This window comes from Tachyglossus aculeatus, chromosome 10 (assembly GCF_015852505.1).
Source record: "Tachyglossus aculeatus isolate mTacAcu1 chromosome 10, mTacAcu1.pri, whole genome shotgun sequence".
Classification (NCBI taxonomy): domain Eukaryota; kingdom Metazoa; phylum Chordata; class Mammalia; order Monotremata; family Tachyglossidae; genus Tachyglossus; species Tachyglossus aculeatus.
This window is the reverse complement of record NC_052075.1, coordinates 5,324,655-5,344,162: the sequence shown is the minus strand read 5'-3', so window position 1 is coordinate 5,344,162 and position 19,508 is coordinate 5,324,655. Positions and strand designations below refer to the sequence as shown.

Genomic DNA, 19,508 nt, shown 5'->3' with positions numbered 1-19,508 from the left:
ATGTGGCGGGCACTGTACTAAGTGCCGGGGTGGGGTGGAGAAGCAGCACGGGCTTGGAGTCAGAAGACGTTGGTTCTACTCCCGGCTCTGCACTCATCTGTGACCTTGGAAGTGAAATCACTTCACTTGTCTGGGCCTCATTTACCTCATCTGTAAAATGGGGATTAAGACTGTGAGCCCCACGTGGCACAGGGACTGTTTCCAACCCGATTTGCTTGTATCCACCCCAACACTTAGTATAGTGCCTGGCACACAGTAAGCACTTAACAAATGCCATTATTATCATTCCCAGCCCCAGGTTCTTTCCACCAGGCCCCTCTCCTTCCCCAGGACTATTCCCGATGCAAATGCCAACGGCTGACGGAGAGGCTGGCTTGTTCCCGAGCATTCTCCTCTCCTCTCCCGGAGCTGGCCGGAGTTTTTCTCCGGAGACCCGGGGCTTTCCAGCCCCTCACTCATAGTATACCCCAAAGACACTGGCGAGGGCAAACAGAGAACTGTTTTGGAATGCGTAAGACGAGACCGTGTCATTTGTGGGGTCCCAGAGGCACCTGCTTCCGATGAGCAGACTCTGGCCGCTGAGTTGTCCGATGTGCACTAGCACGATGATCTTGTACCTGGGGATGAGCAGGTCTTTCACCCTCGCTTTCACCACCTGAAAAACGAGAATGGGTCACTCAGTTAATCGTATTTATTGAGTGCTTACAGTGTGCAGAGAATACTAAGCACTTGGGAGAATTTAACAATAAACAGACACAGTCCCTGTCCACAACGAGTTTGCATTCTAGAGGGGGAGACAGACACTAATAGAAATGAATAAATGGCAGATATGGATATAAGTGCTGTGGGGTTGGGAGTGGGGGATGAATGAACGGAGCAAGTCAGGGCGATGCAGAAGGGAATGGGAGAAGAGGAAAGGAAGGCTTAGTCTGGGAAGGCCTTTTGGGGGAGAATCAATTTGTGGTAATTTCCTAGTGCCAGAGACTGCAAAACTCTGCACCCTCCATTCAATAATAATAATAATAATGGTATTTGTTAAGCACTCACTATGTACCAAGCACTGTTTTAAGTGCTGGGGTGGATACAGGCAAATCTGGTTGGACACAGTCCCTGTACCCCATGGGACTCGTAGTCTCAATCCCCATTTTACAGATGAGGGAACTGAGGCCCAGAGAAGTGAAGTGACTTGCCCAAGGTCACACAGCAGACAAGTGGTGGAGCCGGGATTAGAACCTCGGTCCTTCTGACTCCCAGGGCCACGTGCTCTATCCACTAGGCCAAATCAATCAATCAATCAATCGTATTTATTGAGCGCTTACTATGTGCAGAGCACTGTACTAAGCGCTTGGGAAGTACAAATTGGCATCACATAGAGACAGTCCCTACCCAACAGTGGGCTCACAGTCTAAAAGGGGGAGACAGAGAACAGAACCAAACATACCAACAAAATAAAATAAGTAGGATAGAAATGTACAAGTAAAATAAATAAATAAATAAATAAATAGAGTAATAAATATGTACAACCATATATACATATATACAGGTGCTGTGGGGAAGGGAAGGAGGTAAGACGGGGGGATGGAGAGGGGGACGAGGGGGAGAGGAAAGAAGGGGCTCAGTCTGGGAAGGCCTCCTGGAGGAGGTGAGCTCTCAGCAGGGCCTTGAAGGGAGGAAGAGAGCTAGCTTGGCGGATGGGCAGAGGGAGGGCATTCCAGGCCCGGGGGATGACGTGGGCCGGGGGTCGATGGCGGGACAGGCGAGAGCGAGGTACAGTGAGGAGATTAGCGGTGGAGGAGCGGAGGGTGCGGGCTGGGCAGTAGAAGGAGAGAAGGGAGGTGAGGTAGGAGGGGGCGAGGTGATGGACAGCCTTGAAGCCCAGGGTGAGGAGTTTCTGCTTGATGCGCAGATTGATCGGTAGCCATTGGAGGTTTTTGAGGAGGGGAGTGATATGTCCAGAGCGTTTCTGGACAAAGATAATCCGGGCAGCAGCATGAAGTATGGATTGAAGTGGAGAGAGACACGAGGATGGGAGATCAGAGAGAAGGCTGGTGCAGTAGTCCAGACGGGATAGGATGAGAGCTTGAATTAGCAGGGTAGCAGTTTGGATGGAGAGGAAAGGGCGGATCTTGGCAATGTTGCGGAGCTGAGACCGGCAGGTTTTGGTGACGGCTTGGATGTGAGGGGTGAATGAGAGAGCGGAGTCGAGGATGACACCAAGGTTGCGGGCTTGTGAGACGGGAAGGATGGTAGTGCCGTCAACAGAGATGGGAAAGTCAGGGAGAGGACAAGGTTTGGGAGGGAAGACAAGGAGCTCAGTCTTCGACATGTTGAGCTTTAGGTGGCGGGCGGACATCCAGATGGAGATGTCCTGAAGGCAGGAGGAGATGCGAGCCTGGAGGGAGGGGGAGAGAGCAGGGGCAGAGATGTAGATCTGGGTGTCATCAGCGTAGAGATGATAGTTGAAGCCGTGGGAGCGAATGAGGTCACCAAGGGAGTGAGTGTAGATTGAGAACAGAAGGGGACCAAGCACTGAACCTTGGGGAACCCCCACAGTAAGAGGATGGGAGGGGGAGGAGGAGCCTGCAAAAGAGACTGAGAAAGAACGACCGGAGAGGTAAGAGGAGAACCAGGAGAGGACAGAGTCTGTGAAGCCAAGGTCAGATAACGTGTTGAGAAGCCAAACTGCTTCTCCCAGGGGGTGGGGTGCCACAGAAGCGAAAGTCACACATCCCCTGCCTTTGTGGAGCTTACACTCTAAAAGAGGATCAGACAGACAAAAATGAATTGCCAGTAGTAGGAGCCAGAGGAAGCACGGAGAGGCCACAGGAAGTTGTACAAGTTCGGCCTTGCCCAATTACCGTGACATGATGGTTTCCTTTCACTTGCGCAACACATCACGTGTACCTTGGTAACTGCTTTCGAACCCCCTGGCGATAAATCTCTCAAGTGTCCTGCCCCTGGGAGAGGGCATTCAGTCAGAAAACCCTAGCGCCAACAAACATCCCGTGTTTTTACGCCTGGTGAAACCACATTACCCGCCGCTGAGCAGCTTTCTGAGAAACTTAGTCAGGGTAGCGTCACGGCCGACAGCCTGTGGTTACTGTGCCAAGCTCATCCCTGGATCCGTATCTACCATCTCTATCACGTACATACTTCTCAACGCCCGTCCTCCTCACTCCTGCTTCTGTGTCTATTTGATCACCGACTCTGGCTTCTCTACTTCTAAAAAGTTTAATACCTGTCTCTCCCGTTACAGTATAAACCCCTTTTAGGCAGGAGAAAGTGCCTTGTCTTGGTTTTGTACTTTCCTAAGCATTTCCCAAGCACTTTCCCTTATTAAAGTCCCATCTCCTCCAAGAGGCCTTCCCTGATTAAGTCCCCCTTTCCTCTTTTTCCATTCCCTTCCACATTGCCCTGACTTGCTCCCTTTATTCACCCCCACTCCCAGCCAATCAATCAACCAATCAATCGTATTTATTGAGCACTTACTGTGTGCAGAGCACTGTACTAAGCGCTTGGGAAGTACAAGTTGGCAACCCCACAGCACTTGTGTCCATATCTGTCATTTACTTATTTACATTAATGCCTGTCTCCCTTTCTACACTGTAAACCTGTTGTGGGTAGGAATGTGTCTGTGCTATATTGTACTTTCCCAAGCTCTTAGTACATTGCTCTGCAAACAGTAAGAGTTCAGTAAATACAACTGAATGAATTTATTGCAGTGCTCTACACCCACTGCATGATCAATAAACTATTACTGCTGTGTGGCTGCCATTTCAGGGTGGCTCAGGGGAAAGAGCACGGGCTTTGGAGTCAGAGGTCATGGGTTCAAATCCCTGCTCTGCCAATTGCCAGCTGTGTGACTTTGGGCAGGTCACTTTACTTCTCTGTGCCTCAGTGACCTCATCTGTAAAATGGGGATTAAAACTGTGAGCCTCCCGTGGGACAACCTGATCACCTTGTAACCTTCCCAGCGCTTAGAACAGTGCTTTGCACATAGTAAGCACTTAATAAATGCTGTCATTATTATTATTATTATTTATTAAGGGGAAAAGATTGATGTCGCTAAGCCACTGATCATCTCACGAACTGATAAACCCCCATAAACAGAGCAGTGTGGTTTAGTGGATAGAGCCTGAGTCTGGATGTCAGAAGGACCTGGGTTCTAATCCTCTCTCCGCCACATATCTGCTGTGTGCCCTTGGGCAAGCTACTTAACTTCTTTGGACTTCGTTACTCCATCTGTAAAAAATGGGGATTAAGAGTGTGAGCCCCATGTGGGACAGGGACTGTGTCCAACCTGATTAACTTGTATCTACCCCAGTGCTTAGAACAGTGCTTGACACATAGCAAGCACTTAACAAGGACCATAATTATTATTATAATGATTCTGCCAGCCAAAGCTCCAAGTACAAGGACACAGGGTATTTGCTTATAATGGGAACATTTGCATTTCTTCCTAAAATAAAAGCTCCCAGGAAATCCATTTTGAACTCGGAGGTGCATGAGGCATATAATGGCTCACGAAACAATTCCGCCTTCAGAATCGTTTGTTTGTCAGCTTCGCCCCGGTGGTGGTGACAGGAGATCGTCCTGGTTTCTGGGTTTGGCTCTTGTCTTTGGAACCAGAAAGTGAGGCATCTCTCTTTCCACCCAAAGGCAGTTTGCTTTCTCCATTTGCTTTTTGCCATTTGCCTGGGGTTTCTGCAGCAATAATCTCACTGTGAGGCCCAAGCGACCTGTGGGTTTGAAAAGCAGCATGGCCTAGTGGACAGAGCCCGGGACTAGGAGTCAGAGGACCTGATTTCTAATCCCAGCTCTGCTACATGTCTGCTGTGTGACCTTGGGCAAATCACTTCAATTCTCTGGGCCTCAGTTCCCTCATCTGTAAAATGGGGATTAAGACTGTGAGCCCCAAGTGGGACATGGATTGGGTCCAACCTGACTAGCTCGTACCTACCCCAGTGCTTAGTACAGTGCCTGGCACGTAGTAAGCGCTTAACAAATACCATTAAAAAAAAGCATAAAGGTTTTGGAACTGTAAGTTGTCCTCCATAATGAGGGATTCATCCTGGGAATGACTGGGGAGATTTTCTCCCTTTGTCACTCCAGTGAGAATTACATTCAATTTTATTTATTCTGAACCTCTGCTGGTAAATAATAATAGTAATTGTTATCATGGAGGGATTTATTAAGCCCTAATCATGTGCTGGGGACTGGGGTAGATACAAAGCTAGAACATCAAGAACAGTCCCGGCCCCACAGGGACTCAATCAAGCCTATCTCCATTTTACCACCGATTTGAGGCTCAGAGAGGTTAGTTGACTTGTCTAAGGCTGCAAAGTAGGACAGTGGTGGAGCTGGGACTCAAACCCAGGTCTTTTGACTCCTAGCCCCATGCTCTTTCCATCACCTTGTAATCTCCCCAGCGCTTAGAACAGTGCTTTGCACATAGTAAGTGCTTAATAAATGCTATCATTATTATTACTATTAGACCCCACTGACTCCCCAGGCAAACAATATTTCTGTCTGGCTCCCCTTACAAGCTTCTTGTGAGCAGGGAAAGTGTCTTATGTTTCTGTTGTATTTCCCAAGCGCTTAGAACAGTGCCCCATTTTCAGTAGGCATTCAGTAAATCCCTTTAGTACCTCTGAAAGGGTTTTTGCCATTTGCCGACTGAGTTCTGCGTCGTACTTTTCTTTCTGTAGGTAGGTGGTCAGCACATCTTTCAGAATGAGGTTGACTGCTACGACAGGAAAGCGTCGGGTAGGGCCTGGAAATAATAATAATAACAGTATTTGTTAAGTTCTTGCTATGTGCCAGACATTGTACTAAGCACTGGAGTGGATAGAAGGAAATCAAGTTAGACATGGTCCCTGTGCCATGTGGGCTCACAGTCTCAATCCCCATTTTCCAGATGAGGTAACTGCGGACCAGAGAAGTGAAGTGACTTGCCTAAGGCCACACAGCAGACAAGTGGTGGAGCCGGGATTAGAACCTAAGACCTTCTGACTCCCAGAACTGGGCTCTGTCCACTACACCAGGCTGCGAAAGGGTGATAAAAATGGTGGCATAATAATAATAATAATGGCATTTATTAAGCGCTTACTATGTGCAAAGCACTGTTCTAAGCTCTGGGGAGCTTACAAGGTGATCAGGTTGTCCCACGGGGGGCTCACAGTCTTCATCCCCATTTTACAGATGAGGGAACTGAGGTCCAGACAAGTGAACTGACTTGCCCAAAATCACACAGCTGACAATTGGCAGAGCCGGAATTTGAACTCATGACCTCTGACTCCAAAGCCCGGGCTCTTTTCACTGAGCCATGCTGCTTCTCTAGTTGGGCATGTGAAGCCCAACTCCACAGGGCTCATCTAGCCCACTCCTCACTGCACCCTGGTCTCCAGAGGGAACACAACCGGTAGGGATGAGAGAATATGAGCAGCCACCGGCCCCTGTCATCGATTCCTCCCCCGCACCTGGGATTCGGGCCTGAAGGCTCAGAACCGAGGCCTGTCTGCTGTCCTGACAGATGGATGGGAGACTCCCTCTTCCCAGTGTAACGCGAGCACAGCCCCGGGAGTCAGGAGAATCTGGGTTCTAGTCCCCACTCCTCGGCTTGTCTGCTCTGTGACCTTGGGCGGATCACTTCACTTCTCCGGGCCTCAGTTACCTCATCTGTAAAATGGGGATGAAGACTGTGAGCTCCATGTGGGGCACGGACTGTGTCCAACCTAATTATCTTATATCTACCCAAGTGCTTAGAACAGTGCCTGGCACATAGTAAGTGCTTAACAAAATCCTTAAAAAAACACCCTTTGATTGGCAGGCAATAAAGACTGTGATTACTACTAAGAGCTGGAATAGATTCCCCACAACCCAGAATCCCTTGACTGAAAGAGATGAAGTCGCCAAAGTTGTTTTCTAAGGATTTGCCCTTTCCCATTCAGGAGCAATTCCATGCCCTGAAGGATCAATTCCAGTGCAGGGACAGATAGTGGACCTGGTGGAAAGGACCCCCTCCCCGTTCCTATACCCGCCCCCCGCCTTACCTCCTTCCCCTCCCCACAGCACCTGTATATATGTATATATATGTTTGTATATATATGTTAAATATTTATTTATTTTATTTGTACATATTTAGTCTATTTATTTTATTTTGTTAATATGTTTTGTTTTGTTCTCTGTCTCCCCCTTCTAGACTGTGAGCCCACTGTTGGGTAGGGACCGTCTCTATATGTTGCCAACTTGTACTTCCCAAGTGCTTAGTACAGTGCTCTGCACACAGTAAGCACTCAATAAATATGATTGAATGAATGACACGGGACAGGCATGGGACACCTGGGTTCTAATCCAAGCTCTGCCACTGGCCTCCTGGGTGACCTTGGATCATTCATTCATTCAATCACATTTACTGAGCGCTTACTGTGTGCAGAGCACTGCATTCATTCATTCATTCGATCGTATTTATTGAGCGCTTACTGTGTGCAGAGCACTGTACTAAGCACTTGGGAAGTACAAGTCGGCAACATATAGAGACGGTCCCTACCCAACAACAGGCTCACAGTCTAGAAGGGGGAGACAGACAGCAAAACAAAACATGTAGATAGGTGTCAAAACCATCAGAATAAATACAGTTATTGCTGTACGCACATCATTAAAAAATAGAGTAGTAAATATGTACAAGTAAAATAATTACTGTACTAAGCACTTGGGAGTGTATGATATAAAATAAAGACACATTCCCCGCCTAAGCCTCACCTCTCTGAGCCTCAACTTCCTCCTCTGTAAAATGGGGATAAGACGCCTGTTGTCCCTCCCTCTTAGACTGTGAACCCTATATAATAATAATTAATAATTCTGGTATTTGTTAAGTACTTACCGTGTGCCAGGCATTTTAAGACTATGACCAGTCTGAATGCCTTGTATCCACCAGAGTGTTTAGCACAGAGTCTGCACTCATTAAATCCCAATACTAATAATTGTGGTATTTTTTATGTGCTAAGCACTGTACGATTGATTGATTGATGCTGTGTGCTATGTGTGAGGCTATTTAAAAGATAATCAGATCAGATACAGTCCCTGTACCCCAAGGGGTTCACAGCCAAAGAGGGAAGGAGAGCAGGTATCTTATTCTCATTTGACAGATGAGGAAACTGAGGCACAGAGTGACACCATGCAATCAGAGATCACGCAGAAATCGTGGCACGAAGTTGCGCACGCTGTTTAAAATGAAAGGAAGGCAAAAAAATATCCTTACCCAACTGATATGTGTTTTCCAAGAAAACAGTAGGGTGGGACCCATCTCCGGCAGATCCGGGTTCATCCGCATAGGACGTGGTGCTCATGGAACTGAGAAGAACCGAGCAGGAAGCTGAACCTGTGATTGACCTTCAAAGCTTCTTAAATTTAAAACTGTCTCAGGCGGCAACTAAAATGCCATATAACAATGTTCTAAAGTCCTCACGAGAAATAAACATGTAAGCAGAATGTTTGAAAATACTCTGATAAATTACTAAATTACTTTGCCAGTTAATTTACTGCAGGAATTTTATTATTATTATTATTAATTATTATTATTATGGAATTTGTTAAGAGCTTATTATGGAACTGTAGAGCACTGATCCAGGAACTTGAGTACCCTGGAACTGTAGGCATGATTCCAACACTCAAGGAACTTACAATCAGATAATAGTAGTATGATAGTAGTTATACATAGTATTTGTTAAGCTCTTACTATGTGTCTAACAGTGTTTTAAGCATTAATTTATATTAAGTTAATTAAGTCAAACACAGTGTCTGTCCCACATGGGCTCATAGTCTAAGTGGGAGGGAGAAGAGGTACTTAATCCCCATTTTACAGTAAGGAACTTGAGGCCCAGAGAAGTGAAGTGACTTGCCCAAGGTCACACGGCAAACAATTGGCAGAGACGGGATTAGAATCCAGGTCTTCTGACTCCCAGGCCCACACTTTTCCATTAGACCATGCTGTACTCTCCCAGTTAGTACAATGTTCTGCACACAGAAAGCACTCAATAAATAATAATAATAATAATAATGGCATCTATTAAGCACTTACTACGTGCAATGCACTGTTCTCAGCGCTGGGGAGGTTACAAGGCGATCAGGTTGTCCCACAGGGGGCTCACAGTCTGAATCCTCATTTTACAGATGAGGGAACTGAGGCACAGAGAACTTGAGTGATTTGCCCAAAGTCACACAGCTGACAATTGGCGGAGCCGGGATTTGAACCCCTGACCACTGACTCCAAAGCCCGTGCTCTTTCCACTGAGCCATGCTGCTTCTCAATAAATATGATTGATTGATTATACACCCCAGTACTTGGCCCAGAATAAACACTTAAATACCACAATTATTATTATTACTCCTACTACTACTATTACCTAAGCAATCCATGTATTGCAAAATGACATTCATTTTGCCCTTTGTTCCCTAAATCCAAACTCCTGGAGGACAGAGCTCTGAAAAGGGGCTTTTTGTGACAACCTCACTGTGGCCGAGAAGTCACCTACCCCAACCAGTGTGAGCATCTCTGAGAGACACTGACCAGCTCCCAGGCAGCGTCTTAGACTGGTTTGGCTGACATCAAAACCGGTTTAACCAGAACAACTCTGAGATCAAAAGGCTTCGGGCAGCCCAGGTAGAAACGCCTAACCTGCATCTTACAGTTCCTTTTGACTCTGACAGGGGGACTGCCTCCATGCAGCTAATTCCATAGTGGGATAAATAACAGTAATGACATTTGTTAAGTCCTTACTATGAGCCAGTCACTGTACTAAGCACTGATGATGATCCTGTCATGAATGGCAGACAAGCCTCAGTCCTGAGACTCCAGGGAGAGTACCTGTGAGGAGGACTGACAGAGTGCTGGTGATTATTTTTTTTATGGTATTTGTTAAACGCTTCCTATGGGCCAGGCTCTCTTCCCTTCCTCAAAGCCTTACTGAAGACACATCTCCTCCAAGAGGCCTTCCCTGACTAAATCCTCTTTTCCTTTTCCTCAACTCTAAACTGTATGCTCATTGTGGGCAGGGAATATGTCTGATTATTGTTATATTATACTCTTCCAATATATGGCACGCAGTAAGCATTCAATAGATACGATTGAATGAATGGACTCCTTTCTGCATCTTCCTTTATTCAACCCCTCTCTCAGCCTCACAACACTTATGTATCTATAATATATTTATTTCTGTTACTCTGTCTCCCCCACTAGAGTTGTAAACTCGTTGTGGGCAGGGAATGTGTCTGTTGTATTTTTCTATTCTACTCTCCCAAGCACTTAGTACAGTGCTCTGCACACAGTAAGTGCTCAATAAATACCATTGACCGGCTGACTGCCTGGCTGGTGGTTCGTGGAGAAGGTGCCTGGAGGCATCCTGCTTTGGGACGTCTTCCCTTATTGAAGCGTTAGCTGGCAGGGGTGGCTCAAGAAGTAGTGTGGCCTAGATAGAGCACAGGTCTGGGAGTAAGAAAGTCATGAGTTCTAATCCCAGCTCTGCCACTTTGCTATGTGACCTTAAGCAAGCCATTTCACTTCTCAGGGCCTTAATTACCTCATTTCTACAATGGGGGTAAAGACTGTGAGCACTATAGGGGACAGGGACTCTATCCAACCTGATTAGCATGTATCTACCCCAGCACTTAGACCAGTACTTGCCATGTACTAAGCGCTTAACAAATAATAATAATAATGGTACACTCTATCCAACCTGATTAGCGTGTATCTACCCCAGCACTTAGACCAGTACTTGCCATGTACTAAGCGCTTAACAAATAATAATAATAATGGTATTCGGTAAGTGAATATTATGTGTCACTGTTCTAAGCACTGGGGTAGACACAGGTTAATCAGTTTGCCCCTGTCCCACATGGGGCTCACACTTTTAATCTCCATTTTACAGATGAGGTAACTGAAGCCCAGAGAAGTAAAGTGACTTGCCCGAGGCCACACAGCTGATGAGTGGTGGAGCCAAAATTAGAATCTGACTCTTACGCCTGTGCTCTATCCCCTATGCCATGCTGTTTCCTCTATTATTATTCTTATTCCCAGTCAGGTGACTGCTGGGATTCATTCATTCAATCGTATTTATTGAGCGCCATGTGCAGAGCACTGCACTAAGCACTTGGGAGAGAACACTACAACAACAGACACGTTCCCTGCCCACAACGAGCTCACAGAAATTCACCTCTGACCAGGGGAGGGAGGAAAGACTGTATGGAAATCCTCAAGTACCCTCAGATATGACTGCCCTTTCCTGACTATGCCCTGCTCTTGCTGTTGCAAATACCATCGTTATCATTATTTCTGGTGGTCCAGGCCGACAGCGAATATCTATTTTGGTTGCAGTTGTCGTTCGTTCATTCATCATTCAATTGCATTTATTGAGTGCTTGCTCTGGGCAAAGCACTGTACTAAGTACTTGGGAGTGTACAATATAGCAATAAACAGACACATTCCCTGCCCACAGCAAGCTTCCTGGGCAGACTGGAAATCAATAACTGACTCCCTCCTCTAGAAAAAGGCAGGCCGTGTAATTCAAGAAAAAAAGCAGCAGATGGGGCAGATGTTTCAGAGGAAGCAGCGACTGCTCACTCGGCGATGTCGCCATTCCCCTCTCTGAGCCAACCGCATGCTGCGTGCCTTAGCTCCTTCACTTAAGCCGATCGGGAATTTTTGCAAAACATTTTCTTCCAGGCAGTATTACTTTGGACCCTAAAATAAACAGATTAACATTTCCTTGGCGCATACCCAGAGGTGTACGGTTGTTTAATGTCCGTGATACCAGTGGAAGATAATAATGGCTCGTTTACCTTCAAGGCCTCCTCAAATTACACAGTCCTGCATACGGACTTTTTTTTTTTTTTACTCTATTTTATTTGCATATATCTATTCTATTTATTTTATTTTGTTAGTATGTTTGGTTTTGTTCTCTGTCTCCCCCTTTTAGACTGTGAGCCCACTGTTGGGTAGGGACTGTCTCCATATGTTGCCAATTTGTACTTCCCAAGAGCTTAGTACAGTGCTCTGCACATAGTAAGCGCTCAATAAATACGATTGATGATGATGATGATGAGGTGGATACGGGCCCTCTGGTGTGTTCGGGCACAATGTGTAGCTGTACTTTGCGATCAAAGGTGACGCACCTCAGGCTGAGAGCATGGAGAAGTGAAGGGACTTGCCAGAGGTGACACAGCAAGCCATTGACAGAGACGGAATTAGAACCCAGGTCCTCTGACTCGCAGGCCTGTGTTCTTTCCACTAGGCCATGCTGCTTTTCCGGTGTCACCCATCTGTCCAAAGTCTGCGCCAAGACAGTCCCCTCCATTTCTGAGTTGCCAGGCTAATTCTGTGGCTCCCTCCCAGCTGACCACATCTCAATCACTAGCTTTTATTTAATGCTTACTGAGGACAGAGCACTGTACTAACCTTGGGAGAGTATGATATGACAAGAGTTGGCAGATACGGGGACCTTACGGTCTTGAGGAGGAGCTTACAGTCTAGAAGAGGAACTTACGGTCTGGAAGAGGAATTTACAGTCTAGGGGAGGAACTTACAGTCTAGAGGAGGAACTTACAGTTTAGAGGAGAAGCTAACAGTCGAGAGGACTGGTTAGTTCCACTTCAACTGCATCGGTGAAAGGGGTCATTTTTGTGTTTCTTGTGCTTTCTTTTCTCCTACTTTTCACATGGAAGTGGAGAAGACTACTCTACCCTACCTGCCTACATGGGTTCTAACCACGGCTCCGCCACTTGTCTGCTGTATGACCTTGGGCAAGTCACTTAACTTCTCTGTGCCTCAGTTACCACATCTAAAAATGGGGATAAGGACTGTGAGCCCCACGTGGGACAACCTGATCACCTTGTTTCTACTTCAGTGCTGAGAACAGTGCTAGCCACACAGTAAGTGCTTAACAAATATTATTATTATTATTATTATTATTACCTCAAGACTAAACCGGTGTAACTTAGTGGAAAGAGCCCAGGCTTGGGAGTCAGAGGTGGTGGGTTCTAATCCCAGCTCCACCACTTGTCAGCTGTGTGACTTTGAGCTTCTCTGTGCCTCAGTTACCTCATTTGTAAAATGGGGACTATGACTGGGAGCCCCACGGGGGACAACTTGATTACCTTGTATCTACTCCAGTGCTTAGAACTGCTCAAGTGTTTAGGAAGCGCTTAACAAATAAATTTATTAATATTATTATTATTGTTTAATAATAATAACAAACCACTCTGGATGGCCTACTCAACGATGGCATTCCTGATTGCCCAAGGCACAGCGGGGTCTCTGGCTGTCGAGGGTTCGGACGCATCCTGTTAGGTTCTGTGGCCAAAGGGACCTGTTCTCTCTAACAGCTGTCTCATATTGCCACTGGGCTCAGGGTTCCAGCCTAGGGACTGCGGGACAGACCAACCAAACCCATCATCACTGCAGCAAGAACAACTTCAGTGCATGTCTTGCTGGCTGTGATACACTCCTTCCTCTTCTAGACTGTGAGCCCACTTCTAGACTGTGAGCCCACTGTTGGGTAGGGACTGTCTCTATATGTTGCCAACTTGTACTTCCCAAGCACTTAGTACAGTGCTCTGCACACAGTAAGCACTCAATAAATATGATTGATTGATTGATTGATTCACTCTTGGTATCTAAACAATGCTCACCCAAAATGCAAGGGGCCGGAGGAAGTGAGGATTGTATTTCTGTGAATCCAGTGTGCTAGTCTGTGGAAGATTTTCTCTCAAACACACTCAGACTCGTAGCTGAGGCCTTCCCATTCATTCATTCATTCTTTCAATCGTATTTATTGAGTAATTTCTGTGTGCAAAGCACTGCACTAAGCGCTTGGGAGAGTACAACACCAAATGGACACATTTCCCTGTTCACAACACACAATAATGAATAAATAAAGCTTCTTCCTCTCTAGACTGTAAGCTCATTATGAGCAGAAAATGCATCTGTTTATCGTTATATTATACTCTCCCAAGAGCTTAGTACAGTGCTCTGCATATGGTAAGCGTTCAATAAATACGATAATGAATAAATGTCATCTTCAAACCAAAGACGATCATGAACTTCATCAGGGTATCTCAAGTGTTGCATTAGATTATTCATTCATTCAATCGTATTTATTGAGAATGAGAAGCAGCGTGGTTCAGTGGAAAGAGCCCAGGCTTTGGAGTCAGAGGTCATGGGTTCAAATTCGGGCTCTGCCAATTGTCAGCTGTGTGACTTTGGGCAAGTCACTTCACTTCTCTGGGCCTCAGCTACCTCATCTGTAAAATGGGGCTTAAGACTGTGAGCCCCCCGTGGGACAACCTGATCACCTTGTAACCTCCCCAGTGCTTAGAACAGAGCTTTGTACATAGTAAGTGCTTAATAAATGCCATTATTATTATTATTATTATTATTTATTGAGCGTTTCCTGCGTGCAGAGCACTGTACTAAGCTCCTGGAAAGTACAATTCGGCAACAAATAGAGACAACGTTCCTACTGTCTTCAGATTCCCACTCCCTCCTATCCTCTTTCCTTTTAGTTCTGGCATGACTGCATTTGGGTGACCGCTTGGACTTTGACTCCCTCCCCTCATTTAAGGGGATTGCACTTGCCCATTTCCCTTTTCCTCTTCTCTCTCTTCCTCCCTCCCTGTCACTTCCTTTCTATGCCCCAGAACTCACTTCTCAAACCCATCTTCAAAACCCTCTTATTGTTTAGTTGACTGATGGAAGACTGCTGGCCAGATGGCACAATGGAGGTAGATTGCAACCACCTCTCTCAACAGTAAACTCCTTTTTTAATGGTATTTGTTCAGTGCTTACTATGTGTTGAACACTGTTCTAAACACTGGGGTAGATACAGATTGATTAGGGTGGATAAAGTCCCTGCCCCGCATAGAGCTTGGAGTCTAAATAGGAGGGAGAACAGGAGAAGAGAAACAGTGTGCCTTAGTGGCAGGAGCACGAGCTTGGGAGTCAGAGGATGTGAATTCTCATCCCGCCTCCGCCGCTTGTCTGCTGTGTGACCTTGGGCAAGCCACTTCACTTCTCTGTGCCTCAGTGATCTCGTCTGGAAAATGGGGATTAAGACTGAGAGCCCCAGGTGAGGCAGCCTGATTACCTCGTATCTACCCCACCACTTAGTGCCTGGCATATAGTAAGCTCTTAACAAATACCATAATTATTTATCCCCTTCTAGACTGTGAGCCCGCTTGTGGGCAGGGATTGTCTCTGTTGCTGAATAGTACTTTCCAAGTGCTTAGTACAGTATTCTGCACACTGTAAGCTTTCAATAAATGCGATTGAATGAATGAATGAGAACTGAGGCACAGAGAAGTGAAGTGACTTGCCCAAGGTCACACAGCAAGCAGTTGGCAGAGTCGCATTTAGAACCCAGGTCCTTTGACTCTCAGGCCCGTGCTCTTTCTACGAGTCCACGCTGCTTCTCCTTTGGGCAAGGAACATGTCTCCACCAACTGTCAGCTGTGTGACTTTGGGCAAGTCACTTCACTTCTCTGGGCCTCAGTGACCTCATCTGTAAAATGGGGATTAGGACTGTGAGCCCCCCGTGGGACAACCTGATCACCTTGAAACCTCCCCAGCGCTTAGAACAGTGCTTTGCACATAGTAAGCGCTTAACAAATACCATTATTATTATTGTCTACCAACTCTGTTATATTGTTTTCTCCCAAGTGCTTGGTACAGTGCTCTGACAATTATTTCAAGTCCATCTCCTCCACTAGAAGGTGAGCTCTTCAGGGGCTGGGAATGTTTCTCCTACCTCTACCGTATTCTCCCAAGCTGACTAATCGATGATGCAGAGCCCTAGATGAGAGAAAGCATTCAATAAATATGATTGATTGATTGGTAGGGAAGGCTTTTCCACCGCAGCACATCAAACACCGAAGTGCAGGAAATAAGACCTAGGTCCTTCCACCCTTCTCATCCACCACATAAAAGCATTTGACACCATCCACAGACTTAGCCTCTGGCAACTTCGGAGTACAATTTGGTTGCCTAGAGACTCTGAGATGACTCCTGAGGTGAATCCTTTAGAAAAGTTATTTGGGCTCCACTGGCAGAAAGGTTTTGAAGCAAGATCTCATAATGGGGCACCTGTTGACACTGCGATCATTTTCCCCTTCATTAAAATATAGGCAGTCCCCTGACATTTATTTCTTGAAATTGACTGAAGAAATCACTTCCTGAAATTGACTGAAGAAGTCCGCGCACACAGATGCTCGATTAAAAGCCCCACATCCTTCTCCTCATCCCATCCTCCCCAGCCAGGGAAAATTCTCTATTTTCCAATAAAATATCATTTTATATTAAAACATTCAGAGTTAAAACTACTTACTCTTTGCTCTTCACTTTGAACTCCTGGCTGCTTAGAGACGACAGGCTCCCTCTTTTCTTTAACAAGCGGACTGCTTTGTCTCTGGTGGGATCTGACATCTTCGAACCCACCTAAGGAAGCAATTTTCAACTTGTCTCTTAGTTCTGCTGCACTTCCCCAAGAGTTTAGTAAAGTTTATCCCCCTAAAATACCATTAATACTAGGGCAGGGGTCTGTACACACTGCATCGCCCCCCATTCCCTGGGGAGTCAGGAACTGTGGTGTATTAGACATGTCTAATTAATAATAATAGTGGCATTTATTAAGTGCTTACTATGTGCAAAGCACTGTTCTAAGCACTGGGGAGGTTACAAGGTGATCAGGTTGTCCCACGGGGGGCTCACAGTCTTAATCCCCATTTTACAGATGAGGTAACTGAGGCCCAGAGAAGTTAAGTGACTTGCCCAAAGTCACACAGCTGACAATTGGCAGAGCAGAGATTTGAACCCATGACCTCTGACTCCAAAGCCCATGCTCTTTCCATTGAACCACACTGTAATTTCTACCTGTGCATTCTTTTCATTCAGTGAATCCTATGTATTGAGCATTTACTGTATGCAGAGCACTGTACTAAGCAGTTGGAAAGTACAATTCAGCAATAGAGATAATCCCTGCCCACGGTGGGTTTATTTCCCAGTTCTAAGTGCAGTCCTCTAGGCAAGGTACATGCTTAATAAATACTATTACTGCTACTTAGTAGGGAAACTTTCTTTAGAGAAGCATTATGGCTCAATGGAAAGAGCATGGGCTTTGGAGTCAGAGATCATGGGTTCAAATCCTGATTCTGCCGTCAGCTGTGTGACTTTGGGCAAATCACTTAACTTCTCTGTGCCTCAGTGACCTCATCTGTAAAATGGGGATTAAGACTGTGAGCCCTCCGTGGGACAACCTGATCACCTTGTAACCTCCCCAGCGCTTAGAACAGTGGTTTACACATAGTAAGCACTTAATAAATGTCATCATTATTATTATTATTATTATTATTATCTTGTGACGGCGTTCCTTGGGCATGGCAAGGACTCAAAGAGGTGGCTGAAGTGGTCTGTGGATGGATGGACAGGGAAATTCCTGAAGCTACAGATGTCCCCCCACTCTCCCTCTCCAAATGGAGTCCAGGTCTGGGACCATTCAGATATGAAGCCGGGTTGGGAGGATCCAGTCTGCAGCTACAGGATTAGGGAAGACCCCGGGGCTCAACCCAACCAGCCCCTGCCCCACAGGGCCCCTCTCCCTGAAAACCTGGCCTGTGGGCACCGTCCTGATCACAGAAGTCAGAGGTCACGGGTTCAAATACCGCCTCTGCCCCTTGTCAGCTGTATGACTTTGGGCAAATCACTTAACCTCTCTGTGCCTCAGTGACCTCATCTGTAAGATGGGGATGAAGACTGTGAGCCCCATGTGGGACAACCTGCTGACCTGGTATCCCCCCCAGCAATTAGAACAGTGCTTTGCACATAGTAAGCGCTTAGCAAATACCATCATCATTATTATTATTGTTAGTGGCCAAGGTTTTGCCCCCAGGGCCTCCACAGCTCAGACTTCTTGGCCACCCAAACTGCCGCTAATTCACTCTTCCCCCCACCTCAGCCCCTCCACTGCAAACTACACATTCCACCCTGTCCCCCCTCCCAGGCCATAGCCTCACCTCCCCCTCAAACACACATACCACATCCTCACCTCTCACAAACCCCAGATCCTTCCCCCTTCTCCCCACCACACACATCCACACACTCAGCCCCTCATACAAACCCTCATCAACACCCCCACGCCCCCCCCCCCCCCAGCCCCCAGGTGCATACGCAGGATGTGAGGAGGTGGAGCCCGGCGCCGCAGCCCCTGGCTTGCTTTTGGTCCTGCCGAGGCGCGACTCTCGGTTGCCATGGCGACCCCCCCCCCCCTCGCTAAACCGCGCTCCCGCTCCGAGCTCGCCCCCGCGTCCTCCGCACAGCTGGAGGGAGACCCAAGGACGGAGGGAGGGGTGGGGAGAGAGAGACAGAGAGAAAAGGAGGGATGGAGAGAGACAGGGTGGGAATAGAGAAAGAGAGACAGGGAGGGATGGAGGGAAAGAGAGACAGGGAGGGATGGAGGGAAAGAGACAGGGAGGAAGAGACAGACAGGGAGGGAGAGAGAGCGATAGGGAGGAAGAGAGATGGAGGGAGAGACAGGGAGGGAGAGACAGATGGAGGGAGAGAGAGACAGGGAGGAAGAGAGACTGGGAGGGGAGAGAGAGCGATAGGGAAGAAGAGATGGAGGGAGAGATGGAGGGAGAGAGACAAGGAGGGAGAGAGAGACAGGGAGGGAGAGAGATGGAGGGAAAGACAGGGAGGGAGAGAGACACAGGGAGGGAGAGAGAGAGAGAAGAGAGAAAGGGTGTTAGGGAGGGAAAGAGAGGGAGAGAGGGAAGAGACAGGGAGGGAGCGTTTATGGTGGTGGGGCTGGGGGGGGGGCGGTTGGCCTGGACATCACTGCCACTTGCGGAAGACCTGGCCCACAGTCGATCAATAATCCACCGTGGTTTAGTGGAAAGAACCCAGGCTTGAAAGTAAGAAGACACGGGCTCTAATCCCGGCTCCACCACTTGTCAGCTGTGTGACTTTGGGCAAGCCACTTAACTTCTTTGTGCCTCAGTTCCCTCATCTGTAACATTGGGATAAAGACTGTGAGCCCCACGTGGGACAACCTGATTACCTTGTATCTACCCCAGCGCTTAGAACAGTGCTTGGCACATAGTAGGCACTTAACAAATACCATAATAATAATAATAACTGTAGCTCCCCCTCACAGAGGGCATCTGGCCCCCCACTGCCATTTTGGGCAGGCTTGACTGGCCCCAGTTTGAGTCTGCATCAAGCCAGATAATTGTCCAATCTCCTTTTCACTCCATGCCCCATCACTAACGGTCCGTCCTCTCTGACAAATAAGGCAACTGAGGCAAAGAGGTGTTAACCACCATGGTTCAAGGTCACACAGCAGACAAACGGCAGAGATGGGATTAGAACCCAGGTTCTTCTGATTTGCCAGGCCTGTGCTCTTTCCACTAGGCCACACTGCTTCTCAGGGCCTTAGTGCCTCACTACAGTGCACTGCACCCAGTGG

The 19,508-nt window shown here is 47.1% G+C and overlaps 1 protein-coding gene across 1 annotated transcript; it reads right to left on the bottom strand.

Annotated features, from left to right (window-relative positions):
• Positions 1-293: 293 nt before the first annotated feature.
• DYNLT5 (dynein light chain Tctex-type family member 5) lies at positions 294-18,240 on the bottom strand. The gene is made up of 5 exons (XM_038753263.1): positions 18,212-18,240; positions 16,374-16,483; positions 8,261-8,352; positions 5,649-5,773; positions 294-655 (listed from the first exon to the last, which is right to left on the bottom strand). Exons 2-5 carry the CDS (start codon positions 16,469-16,471, stop codon positions 452-454), a joined length of 519 nt encoding a protein of 172 aa, XP_038609191.1. The 5' UTR covers positions 16,472-16,483; positions 18,212-18,240; the 3' UTR covers positions 294-451.
• Between the last annotated feature and the right edge of the window lie 1,268 nt (positions 18,241-19,508).